This window comes from Lynx canadensis, chromosome B3 (genome assembly GCF_007474595.2).
Source record: "Lynx canadensis isolate LIC74 chromosome B3, mLynCan4.pri.v2, whole genome shotgun sequence".
Taxonomy (NCBI): Eukaryota; Metazoa; Chordata; class Mammalia; order Carnivora; family Felidae; genus Lynx; species Lynx canadensis.
Window position 1 is genome coordinate 134,133,588 of NC_044308.2, and position 13,173 is coordinate 134,146,760.

The 13,173-nt window shown below is 42.4% G+C and overlaps 1 protein-coding gene across 1 annotated transcript in view; it reads right to left on the bottom strand.

The window, feature by feature from the left end:
- Positions 1–8,062: 8,062 nt before the first annotated feature.
- Positions 8,063–13,173, bottom strand: part of CATSPERB (cation channel sperm associated auxiliary subunit beta) — a 104,816-nt gene continuing 99,705 nt past the window's right edge. Inside the window, exon 26 of the mRNA XM_032593495.1 lies at positions 8,063–8,450. Coding sequence (XP_032449386.1) covers positions 8,247–8,450 — 204 coding nt within the window. The 3' untranslated portion in view covers positions 8,063–8,246. The remainder of the gene's footprint in view (positions 8,451–13,173) is intronic.

Sequence of the window (13,173 nt, forward strand, 5' to 3'; positions counted from 1 at the left end):
GTATATTTTTTGATTGGTTTATAAATATTTCTTCTTCTCATAGAGAATAGAAATTGAAACTAAAACAATAGTACCTTTTACAATGGCACCAAAACCATGATATACTTAGTCTCTTAAATTGTATGCAAGTCCTATATGCTGAAAACTACAAAAGGCCGATAAGAGAAATGAAGGAAGATATAAATAAGTGGAGAGAGGTAGCACATTCAGGAGGTGAATCACTCAGTATGGTTAAGATTTCAATTCCTCTGGGGGCATCTGGGTGGCAGAGTCAGTTAAGTGTCTGTCTCTTGATTTTGGCTCAGGTCATGATATCAGGGTTGTGAGATAGAGCCCAGTGTCAGGTTCTGTGCTGAGCATGGAACCTGCTTGGAATCTTCTCTCTCTCCCTCTCCCTCTACTCCGCTCCTGCTCCAGTGTATACACATGCTTTCTTTCTCTCAAAAAAAAAAAAAAAAAAAAAATTAACTCTCCCCTAATCTAACTATTGACTCAACACAATCTCAATCAAAATCCCATATTTTTTTTGTTGAAATCATACCAAACCCTGTATACAAATGTTCATTGCACATTTATTCCTATTTGCCAAGAACTAGAATCGACCAAAATATGCTCTCATCGGTAAACAGTTTAACAAACTGTGGTTCATCCATACAATAGAATGCCACTCTGAAATAAAAAGAAACAAAGTAGTGATATACACAATATAGACAAATTCCAACTGCATTCTGCTATGAGAAAGAAGCCAAACTTATAAGGTTATATACCAGATGATTCCACTTATATGACATTCTGGAAAAGAAAAAACTGTAGAGCCAAAAACAGACCCACAGCTCCCAGGCAGTAAGAGTGGGAGAGGTGTTATCTAAAAAAGGTCAGGAGAAAATTTTTTGGAGTGATGGGAAAGTTCTGGATCTCTCTCTTTTTTTTTTTTTTACCATTTATTTTTGAGAGACAGCGCCTGAGTGGGGGAGGGGCAGAGAGAGAGGGAAACAGAGGCAGGCCCGGTGCTGACAACAGCAAGCCCACCCAGGCGCCCTAGATCTTGATTGTGATTGTGTTTACATGAATGTTCACATACATTTGTCAAAATTCTTAGAGCTGTATACCAAAAAGGATGAATTTAACTTGCATATAAATACATGTTTCTCTAAACTTAAAAAAAAAGAGGAGAAATCAAAATAAAATTCCGCAAGTTTGAGTTCCAGACAAAATATATTAAATGAGACAAAGTTATGTAATAATAATTTTTGTCTTCTTGGGATGACCCCAGTGAACAGAAGGGCTAGGCTGAGTTTCATGTCCCTGTCACGTGACCACAGCTGGTTGATCTTGGGATAACCATCTCATTGAGAATCCTTTAGCCTGATTCCTGCCAAGGATTTTTTACTTGAATTGGAGACCTGAGATAGAAGTTGTAGTTGTGTGTGGCTCGATGTGTGGGAGCTTAGTCACACAACAGCAGTGTGTGAAAAGGTCTCACCAGGAACCCCCTGCTGCTGTAACCTGAAGCTGCCTGGGTCAGTGCAGGGTCCTGAGTCCCCTGGGTGTGACATGAGATGGGGGTGTGTGGGGAGCAGGATAGATATTAGCTGACTTGCTTTTTAAAAATTTTTAAAAATTTGTTTAATGTTTATTTATTTTTGAGAGAGAGACAAAGTGCAAACAGGGGAGGGGCAGAGAGAGAGGGAGACACAACATCTGAAGCAGACTCCAGGCTCTGAGCTCTCAGCACCAAAAGTAGTGGTATATGTAAGATAGTCTTGGCCAGACTACTTTGTGACCCTTCTGAATGAAGCTCTCATTACACATGGTCAAAAGCTGAGGTGATGAAAACCTGGTTCAGAAATGAGTTTAGGGATTTCCAGTTGTGTTCAGAGACCAGGTATATTTCTTTGATGAACATCAAAATGGCATCTTATATTTCCAAAGACGACTGCAACAATCCCACCAGACCCACAGGCTCTTGGCCATGCCGTGTTGCCACACAAAAGAGGTGGAGTCTATTCCTCCTCCCTTTGAATCTGGGATGGCCATGGGACTACCTTGACCATTAAAATGAAGCAGAAGTGACCTTGTGAGACTTTGAAGTCCAAGTATTGAAGAAAATCTGGTAGCTCCTGCTTTTGTATTCTGGGGGGAAGCCAGCTCCCATGCAAGAAATCCAACTACCACGATTCCACAAGTGTGTAAGCCTAAGCTAGCTCCATGCAGAGGCCATGTGGAGAGGCAGGTGCCTGGCCAGCTTCTAGCTGTTCTGGCCAGACCACCTGAAGAGCCAGGCATGTGAGTTAGGAAGCCATCTTAGATGTTTCACTCCCAGCACATGAAGGAGCCTAGACTTGTTAAGGAGGGTGGTTTCTGGTGGTCTGTTTCATTGGTGGCCTTCAAAAAAACCTCATCTCTCAATATTCATGATCGGGCATAGTCCTCTTCCCTTGAATCTGGGCTAGCCTGGTGACTTTCTTTAGCCAATAGAACATGGATGATGTTGTGCCAGTAGGTGGCCCAAGCTTCTCCTTTTGCATCTTTAGGAGCCCCGGGCTGCCACAAAAGAGGTCTGGCTATCCTGGTAGAGAATCCACAAAGAGAGGCCATGTGGACAGGTCTCTTGAAAAGGAGAGGCCCTGAGACTCCACGGAGAGAGAAAGCAGCTCAGACATCATCACTGGCAAGACCAGCAGAACAATTCAACTAAGTCCAGTTCAGACGACACCATCTTGAGCAAATGTAATGGTTATTGTTTTAAGTCACTAAACTGTGGAGTTGGTTGCACAGCAATAGATAAAAGCAGCAATCAGATAAGAGAGGGATCTTAAAACTTGATGTTTAGAATGAAAGTAATGGACATGCCTGTCTTGTTGGGCTTGGCCACGTGGTTTGATCTGGCTAACAGAATGTGAGCAAACATAATGTGTACTTCTTGCTTTAAGTAGTTTAGATGGGTTGGCTGGTCTCTTGTGTCTGGTCCTGTGCTGTGAGAAGAGCTGGCAGGTTGGCCCTTGCCCTTTAGCCTGTGTTCCAGAACCACAGATATGCAGGGCAGACCTGCTTCGAGGCGAAGCACCACAGCCTATCCACAGACCAGTGAGCAAGAAATACATGTTTGTTGTCATGAACCACGGAGAGCTGAGGTGTGAGGGTCGCTGCTCCTTTAGAATCCAATATGCTCAGCCAACCAAATACTGTCTAAATTCTTCCTTCAGTGAAACCTTTGTGGCTTCCAGATGGGCCTCTCTTGTAGGCTGAATCTCAAAATCTTTCTTGTGCCCAACTCTTTATTGAATGCTGGGTTCTGACTCAAAACAAACAGGACGGTGTTCAACAGAAGAGTTACATCACAGAATTGCAGGTATAGAAATGTGCTGATTTTATTGTCAAAACTCTAGGGAAATGTTTATGGGCCAAGAGTTTGAAGATGTTCGCCAAAGACTGAAGAATATAGTACTGATTATTCTCAATTTATTGTCATAGCGATACTGTAGTCAGTATGCTAGCTGAGGCTGCTAGCTGGGCTTCTAAGGGACTGGATGAACTAATGCAAATCTGACGCACTATCTGCATTATGTCAGGTGCCATAGAGCGCCTGGCCCATGGAGAGGAATTCAGACTGATGACACCTGGAAGTCTCTCTCCTTTTTTTTTTTTTTTTTTTCTTTTTGGTGTCATTAGGAGTGGATTGATAAGGAAAGTATTTGAATCTTTCAAGGCATGCTCCCTGACCTTCTCTTTGGGTAGCTAACACGTCCACAGCACTTCCTAGGTGCCAGGCTCTGTTCTAATACACTTTGTGTATTATCTCCTTTAATTCCCAAATAATCCAATGAGGTAAGTAACATTATCACACTGACAAAGAAACCAAGACACAGAAATAGTTTCCTCAAGAGGACGCAGCTAGAAAGTGGCAAAGACAGCATTCCCACCCAGATGTTCCTACTCTGGAGCCCAAGCTCTTACCCGCCATATTGTATAGTAGGATTGGATGGGGGTGGGTGGTGCTGCAGTGAGAGCTGGATCCTGGTATTGGTGGAGATGGGAGGTGCTAGATGACCATGTCCTGCATGGTCATTACAATGACAGCAGAGTAGGCACAGTAGTCATGGTGCAGAGACAACCAGTGAAGGGCCTGGTACTTGGAGTATTGCTCTATTTCAAGTGCAGGCCTTCCGCTGGCAGGGCAGCAATATACCTTTACTGTTCTGTCCCCTTTGACTCTGCTCCCCAGGCTAGTGGGGAGTGAGTGGACCACCTCACTAGGCTATAGAATATTATGTTTCATGGCTCTGAGAGGTATGTAGAAGCAAGTTCTTAAGATATCTTGATAGGATACATGTGTGATGGAGAAGAAAATCAAACTCAGCAAGAATACACTTTGGCAAAGTCTGGGCTAATTCAGTATTCCGGAGCCTGTGGGGGCCTCTCAATCCAAAGTAAAGGGCAGGCGAGGGCACCTTCCATCCCCACCACTAAGGAGGGCAAACAGTGCCTGGTAGGTCATTTGGGAAATGTGAAGTAGCACATAACACATAATGTTTAGAATATTCTGCTCTAACTCATTTTGGTTCAAAAAGTGGACAGCTTTGAGTGGCGTCTAGCCCAATACAGGCTGCAGTACAGATCTGGTTACTCTATTCTCATGATCTAGCAAACCTACGAACAAATTTAAGTCCTGTTTGTGTCAATCACTTGGAAGGCTCTGATGTTTTATCCCACTTGCAAACTTACAAGGTAGTTCTGGGTGCTGGGTGAAGATACAAGACTCCCCGGACAGAACAAAGGACTATTTATCACCTTCAGCAATAGCATTAGCCAGATTATCAGCGTTTGGGCACCACATTTTTCACCTGAGTCTCAGGGTAACACAAAGAGGGTGGGGTGACATCTACCCATGTAACGAGTTATGTTATATGAAAGGAACCCTGAACTTAGGGAACTTGACTCTTTGATAACAGGCAGTAAGCATGCTGCCTTTGGCTCTTGAAAAAGACGTTAATCTTTATTACACAGTGATCGTGCCCGCCCATTTGCTTTGAATGCCTTATATGCTGCCATGGTGTTCTTCCATCCCTGCCACTTTATATTCCAACACGAGGAATGGGGCAATCCCTGCACTCCCCGCCCCCCCCCATGAGAATAGTAAAGCCCTGTTGAATGTATTCAGAATTTTCCAATCAGAAAAATCTAGAAACAGGTTATTCTTGTTTCCACATACACTGAAGTTTTGTATTAGGTCAAATTTTTTTTTTTTTTTAGTTACGAATGGGGAGACATGATATTCTTTTCAGTACTTTGCGACTTTATTAGTTTCAGCCCCTCACGATTTGCCTGTGACCTTATCCTCAACTGCACAAAAACAAGTGAAGAAATGGGTTGATGTTCTGGAATTTACAGCATTATTGTTACTCTGTCACCCAGAAATAGGTGATCTTATGATAAGGAGAAAGTCTACTGAAAGTCTGTGCACAATGGCCCCTTGGACACTGGCAATTTCCCTGGTTGGATAAAATGTATGTTCTATGCCATAATTCCCAGTAAACAGGGTTATTCCTCATAGCTATAACACAGTCATTTGGGAAACAAGGATGGAGAATGAATGGTTCTTTTTAATATTTCACTTAATAAAATACTCCTGACACTTTGCTTTCTGTGCCCTGAACTTTGGGCTCTGACAATCAAGTGGTCTCTCCAGCTAGTGTAGAAATGCTTCCAGCAGTGAACACGATATTGATTCCACTGACTTGGAAACCAAGACTGCCATGTAGCCTTTTTTGGTTCCTAGTATATTAGGAAAACAGGCAGAGGGAGAATAATTGATCTTACTGAGGAAAAGTAGAGATGCTGTAACACAATGAGGACCAACATTAACCTGGGTGGATCCTGGGCCACAAAGGTTTATTACCAAAAATACCCAAGGATAATGACCAACGGAAAGTAACAGACACCCGACAACCAAAGGGTAGGTTTACCAAAGACTCAGACCCTGTGGAAATGAAGATAGTTCATTCTCTTGGGCAAAGGGTCCTAGTCAGCTGAGCTGCTGAGGTTCAAAGGCAAGGGAGCACATGGAATGTAGAGTGGAGAGGAATCTCATATCAGCTTTAGTATGTGTTACAGAAACAAGGGTCATAAACTCTATTCACATTTCTTGTTTTCTGTGAAAGCATTGTAATTGTCACCATTTCCCCCCTTTTCAAGAAGAAACTAAGAGAAATTGATAGCAGGTAGACTTTGAATTGTCTTTTTTGGGGGAAGAGGTGAATGAATTTGTGGGTGCATGTACAATAGTTGGATTATCTTAGCAGGAGCATCTTTGAATGTACAGGAAGACACACGTGTGCATCTATAGACCATAGTATAGAATCTTAGGTTAAATAACTTACCAATGGCCATATGGCTAGTAAGTGATGGAGGGAGATAAAAACCAGGCCATACGATGTTAATATCAGTGGCAACTGAGTGTGGGTTATATGGGAACCCTCCATACTATCTTCACAACTTTCCTATAAATCTAAAACTATTCTAAAATTTGTAAACATTTATTAAAAGAAAAAAAAACCAGGCAGTTAGACTCTGGAACTTACACTTTTAACCACGGTGCCATGTTTTATCTCTAGACCTTTGGCCCAATGGATGCTCTGAAGAGTTGAAAAACTCTTGTTTCCTAGGTCCCCAGAACGTTCTCATTCTTGCCCATGACAAGAATCGATTGTCCAGATTTTGCTTGGATTATCTTTCTATAGTATTCTTCCAATAAATTTCCCTTTTTATTACAATTAGACACGATCACTATTATGCACCACCAAACAGCAACAGCTAACAATTATAGTATTCATGGAGCCAGGCGCTGTTCTAAGTCCTTTACATGCAACTATTCATTCGGCCCTCACAATAACCTGCCTATTAATTATCTACCTATCAGGTGAGTATTAAGACTACTTCCTTTTTACAGGTGAAGAAACTCAGACACAAGGAAGTAACTTGCCCAGGTCACAAATCCAGGAAGTGGCAATCGTGGATGCCTGGCTCCTGAGTCTGATCCTTGGAGCCACCTTGCTCACTGCCACCTCAAGAGACCTTTCCCGATATACAGGCACGGCCACAGTTTATAGCTCTCAGAGCTGGGCTCTTCTGAACCAGATGTTTACCTTTTCCTTACGTTGTCAGAGCAGTGTGCTGCCTCTCCTGAGCTTTTCCAAGAGAGTGTAGCCTGATCTCAGAATGTATTGGCCATCTTCTGACTATTTGGGAGCAGGTGCTCTGAGAGAGCACGCAGAGGTACATCTCTTGGATTTCTGCACGTGGGTTTGTAAACCAATACCTTGCACACACAGTGTTCTTCCAACGCCCCCATAATGGGGGTCACATCTCCCTCTTTTTAGGTACTACCGTCTGGTTTTGAAGTTGCTTCAAATGGCTTCATCTTTAATTCCTAGGAGGTTCTGATAGTACACCTGTGGATGGGTGTCCTCTGCACCTGCCTTTCCCTGGCAGGACTGCGTTCTGCTTATACTCTTTTGTGAACAGAGCAAGGCGCAGGCGCTCTGATCCCACAGAATGGGCTCCGGTCAATAAAAGCTAAAACATACGGAAAACTCATTCCACACAGAGATGGCTGTCATTTTACAGTTTTCTAAAAACCTCAAGGAAAATCTTCTATGTAAGGGTTAACATAAGAAATTTGGGGGGGCGCCTGGGTGGCTCAGTCAGTTGAGTGTCCGACTTTGGCTCAGGTCATGATCTCGCGGTCTGTGAGTTCGAGCCCCGTGTCGGGCTCTGTGCTGACAGCTCAGAGCCTGGAGCCTGCTTCGGATTCTGTGTTTCCCTCTCTTTCTGCCCCTACCCCACTGGTGCTCTGTCTCTCTCTGTCTCTTAAAAAAATGAATAAACGTTAAAAAATAAAAAAAGAAAATTTCTGTATATGTAGGGGCACCTGGCTGGCTCAGGCAGAAGAGCATGTGACTCTTGATCTTGGGGTTGTGAGCTTGAGCCTTCCATTGGGTGTAAGGATGAAATTAAATAAATAAATAAACAAATAAATAAATAAATAATTTTTCATGTATTTAAAATAGGAAAACAGAATGGTAAACACACCGACAAATAGCAATTTGAGTTATAATGAGTTGAATGGTAATAGCATTTTATCTCATTTTTATATTCACATTTAAACATATTGTTCTAGGAATTGTCTAATAAAAACAGGAAATAAAGAGAGAATTGTGATTATTGTTTGCTCACTATTCAGATTTTCATCTATAAGGCAGCTGATTGATGCTGAGATTTGATAAGTTCACTTTGTTTGTTGTCATAAAGTTTTGGAACATATCGCCTGGGTGGATGTTACGTATTTGAAGCATAAATGTTATAAAAATTAATGCCCCCAGCACTACAGCTGTGGCCACAGCAATAAGTGTGTGTCCCGGAAATGGCAATGGTACTTCATCAACATAAATCTGCAATGGAAAAAGCAAAGTCCGTTAGCTTTCTGAATCTAGTCATTCGAAACACTGAACTTCATATGATTTCCCCAACAGCAGAGGTATTATTAACCAATTTTGCAAGCTTCTGCTCAGCTACATGCAGATATTCGGCATCCACAAAGCCCAGAGACAGTCACTTGACAATCTGGCAAGAAATGATTTGCACACAATACAGGATAAGAATTTTATTTACCATCCTATACCTTTATCATCGGTCTTTAATGGCGGCGGTAGGCAGGATACGGCGGGGAAAAGTTCTGTGTTCAGTTATAGAGGAATGGACAGCGTGCTTTGGGAAAACAGGTAGGGAATGACTAACTGCCTAGGGTGACTAGGGATGGAGCTTCCTGAGCTGGATCTTGAAGAATAATTGGGTCCACAGAAGAGGAGAAGAAGAATGGGCATTCCCAGGAGGGGGAATCAGTATGTGCTCTTTCAAGCCATCATCTCTTTAGAAAATCCTCTAGGTGTTAACATAGGGAAACTTCTGTATATTTAAAATGCTTCCTACACCTGAATGGATAACTAATAAAAATAAGTTCCTAGAAGAGAGACAGGATTGTTAACAGAGAGACACAGAGGCATCTTCTTCTCTAGGACTTGAGTCAAGAATGGGCACCGTTTATGTTAAATGTAGAAGTGGGGACAGAGAGTGAGGTGGTTTGAGCCCGGTGACTTGGGTTTTGTCTGTGAAGCAGGAAGCAAGATCACATTTTGAGGTAGAAGAAAGAAGGGATGAGTGGAAGTAAGACAGTGGCAAACGTGGGAAAATGCCAAGGATAAGAAAAAGGATCAATACGCTGTTTTAGGATACAGCTCAAAGTAAAGTTACTACCACCTCCCTGCTAGTGACCTAAGGAGGTATGCCTTTTCTTAGAAACAGCCCTCGTATGCCATCAATTCTTCTACAATTTCTCTCTTTTTTTTTTAATGTTTTATTTATTTTTGAGACAGGGAGAGACAGAGCATGAACAGGGGAGGGTCAGAGAGAGGGAGACACAGAATCTGAAACAGGCTCCAGGCTCTGAGCTGTCAGCACAGAGCCCGACATGGGGCTCGAACTCACCGACCTCGAGACCATGACCTGAGCCGAAGTCGGCCGCCTAACCGACTGAGCCACCCAGGCGCCCCTTCTTATTTATTTATTTATTTATTTATTTTTCACTTATTCCATTTCATTTTCGATCCTGCTATTGTGAGCTCTATCGACTCACTTTGTACAAACCAACCACTTAACCTCCTTTCCACCCTGTCAATCCAGGTTGACATAATAACATCGCCAGATTCATCTTGGTAGGACACCAATCTGTCCATAAAACACTTTTATTTTTTTTAAGTGAAGTTGCTTTATTTGCAACCAAAAGAATTTTGACCATAGGGATGTTGTAAGCTGCAGAATTTAAAAGGTGGACCCGGCTGAGTGGTGTGGAGAGCAGCGAGAAACCATTCTTTCCCATCTGGGCAGATACTTATCCTTGCAATAATGGATCAGCTGGCCTAACCATCTCCTGTTGTACTTTAGAGCCAATGGTATGTGTTCAGTTGGTACTGGAATTATTGGGAATTTGGTAGAAAATGTTAGATGCTGAATGGATATTCTACTCGTGGCCTTCCAAACGGTACTGTAAGAAAACAAAAATCTTCCTTTTAGGGGCGCCTGGGTGGCTCAGTCGGTTGAGCGTCCGACTTCAGCTCAGGTCATGATCTCGCGATTGACGAGTTTGAGCCCCGCATTGGGCTCTGTGCTGATGGCCCGGAGCCTGGAACCTGCTTCGGATTCTGTGTCTCCCTCTCTCTCTGCCCCTCCCCTGCTCATGCTCTGTCTCTCTCTGTCTCAAAAATAAATAAACGTTAAAAAAAATTAAAAACCAAAATCTTCCTTTTAAGCTGGACCATCAGAAGAGTTTGGATAATTAGCTTTGTTAAGAAAGATCTGATCTGGGGTGCCTGCGTGCCTCAGTTGGTTGGGTGTCTGACTCTTGATTTTGGTTCAGATTGTCATCTCATGGTTCATGGGATAGAGCCCTGGGTTGGGCTCTGTGCTGACAGCATGGAGCCTGCTTGGGATTCTCCCTCTCCCTCTCTCTCTCTCTCTCTCTCTCTCTCTCTCTGCTGCTACACAGCTCATAGGCTCGTGTGCTTTCTCTCTCACAGAATAAACTTAGAAAAAAAAGAACCCTCAATTTTCCATTCAAAAAAAAAAAAAAGAGAGAGATCTAATATGTTTGTGGCCAACGAGAGAGACAGTTTATACGCTACCTGTAATTGCAAAAGTGAATTTTCTTTTCTATGCAGAAGTTAGAGCCAGAGGATACAAGTTACTATAATCATAGTCCGTTTGGGGTTTGTTTCCATCTTTCTGTTCTGCTTCCTCGGCGTTGGGTATCTCCCCTCTCAGTCCCCACAGCCCTCATGGGTGACAGCAGCAGCTCCTGGGGCTACAAGTTTTTTGTTCAATATCATCAAGAAAGAGCAAATACATGTCCCAGCGCTTGGAACAAAAATCCTGTGATTCACTCTGACTGGGCTGCTGTAAACCTTGATTCACTCTGACTCTGACTGGGCTCCTATAGACCTTGTGTCCATCCCCAAACACCTTTCTTCGAAAATGTTTAATAGCTTCTTATTGCTAATAGGAATGTTCTAAAGCTCTCTTTACGACATTTGAGGTCTCCCACAATTTGACCCTAACCTACCCATGTTCTTATACATAACCTTGAGTTCCATCCAAATGTCTATAAGCTACTCAAGAGGTAAGTTTTATACGTTCCCTTATCTGTCTTTGAGGCTGCTGTTCCCTCTACCCAGAATCCCTTCCTTACCCATTTTTACCTAAAATCAAATTTGAGTCACCTCGCCAGACGCTATAAAAGTTTCACTAGTTCAGTTAAGCCATCCATTATTTTTTGAGACTAGGCACCTGTATCACCTCTGAATTCTGTATTCTCCAGCAAAACCGCCTCCTCTAAAGTTCTTGAAAACAGTTTTTCCTCAAATGTTTCCCTTCCAATCTTCTTTGACTATCCAAATATTCCACACCATGTCTCAAAAAAGGTTAAGCCCCAGAATCATAAAGGACTATATTCTGGACACAATGTCTCTTTACTGCCAAAATACTTCAATTTGCATTTCTTAAACACAAAGAATTCACTTAAATGGCCACATTGTAATTACTGAAATCAAGGAATTAACACTGAGACAATGCTGTTATCTAATCTACAGATGTTCAAATTTTTTCAGTTCTCCCAATAATGTCCTTTATGGTGCACAAAAATCCATTGCTTCAGGATACTTGAAAAGCAGGTTTCAACAATCCCAAGAAATTTTACGCTCTTTTTTCTATTGTTTCTTAATGATTCTCTTTCTTTATTTTATTTTGAGAGAGAGAGGGAGAAAGAGAGAGAGAACACAAGCAGGGGAGGGGCAGAAGGAGAGAGAAAGAGAGAATCTTAAGCAGGCTCTACACTCACGACAGAGCCTGATACAGGGCTCAATGCCACAACCCTGCGATCATGACCTGAGCCCAAATCAAGAATCGGACACTTAAGCAACAGAGCCACCAAGGTGCCCTGATTCCTTTTATTAACTATGCAATCATTTCCTCTGTTTCTTAAAAAAAAATTTTTTTTAATGTTTATTTTTTGAGTGAGAGAGAGAGAGAGACAGAGTGTGAGTGGGGGAGAGGCAGAGAGAGAGGGAGACAGAGTCTGAAGCTGGCTCCAGGCTCCAAGCTGTCAGCACAGAGCCCGATGTGGGGCTCGAACCCACAAACCGTGAGATCGTGACCTGAGCTGAAGTTGGACGCTTAACCAGGCACCCCCCTCTTTTTCTTTCATTCATTTTTTTTTTTTTTTTTGGTCCCTCTTTCATTCCTGAAGCTTTGTTTCCTTCTGTTGACATTTCTTTACGGCCTAAAGAACTTCTTTATACATTTTTTTTTTTTTTTTAAGAGAGTTTCTGCTGACAGTGGCTTACCCTAATTTTCCTTCATCTGGGAATGCTTTTGTTTTTCTTTCATTCCTGAAGGACTAGATATAGAATTCTGGATTGGCAGCCCTTCCTTCCCAAACTACCCCGTCCCCCGTACGTTAAAGATGTTGGACAACTTTCTTCTAGCTTCTAAGGTTTCCGAGAAAAAAATCAGCAGTAATTCAAATTATTGTCCACTCACAGGTTTTCTGTTTGTTTGTTTGTTTGTTTGTTTGTTTTTTGGCTGCTTTCAAGATTTTTTTTGTCTTTGATTTTTAGTAGTTTGATTATGATGTGTTTAGACAGGATCTCTTTTGGTCTGGATTCATTAAGCTTCTTGAATATATAAATTTATGTCTCCACCAAATTTGGGGCATTTTCAGGCTTTATTTCTCCTCATTCTCCTCCTCCTTCCCCCTCTTCCCCTCCCCCCGCTTCTCCTCCCTTCCCCCGCTTCTCCTCTTTCTTCTTTTCCTGCATCAATCCCTTTTTCCCATCCTTCACTGACTCTGGTGACATAAAGGTCACACCTTTTGATGTCATCACATAGGTTCCCGAGGCCATTCTTTTTTTTTTTTTTTTTAATTTTTTTTTTTTCAACGTTTATTTATTTTTGGGACAGAGAGAAACAGAGCATGAACGGGGGAGGGGCAGAGAGAGAGGGAAGACACAGAATTGGAAACAGGCTCCAGGCTCCGAGCCATCAGCCCAGAGCCTGACGCGGGGC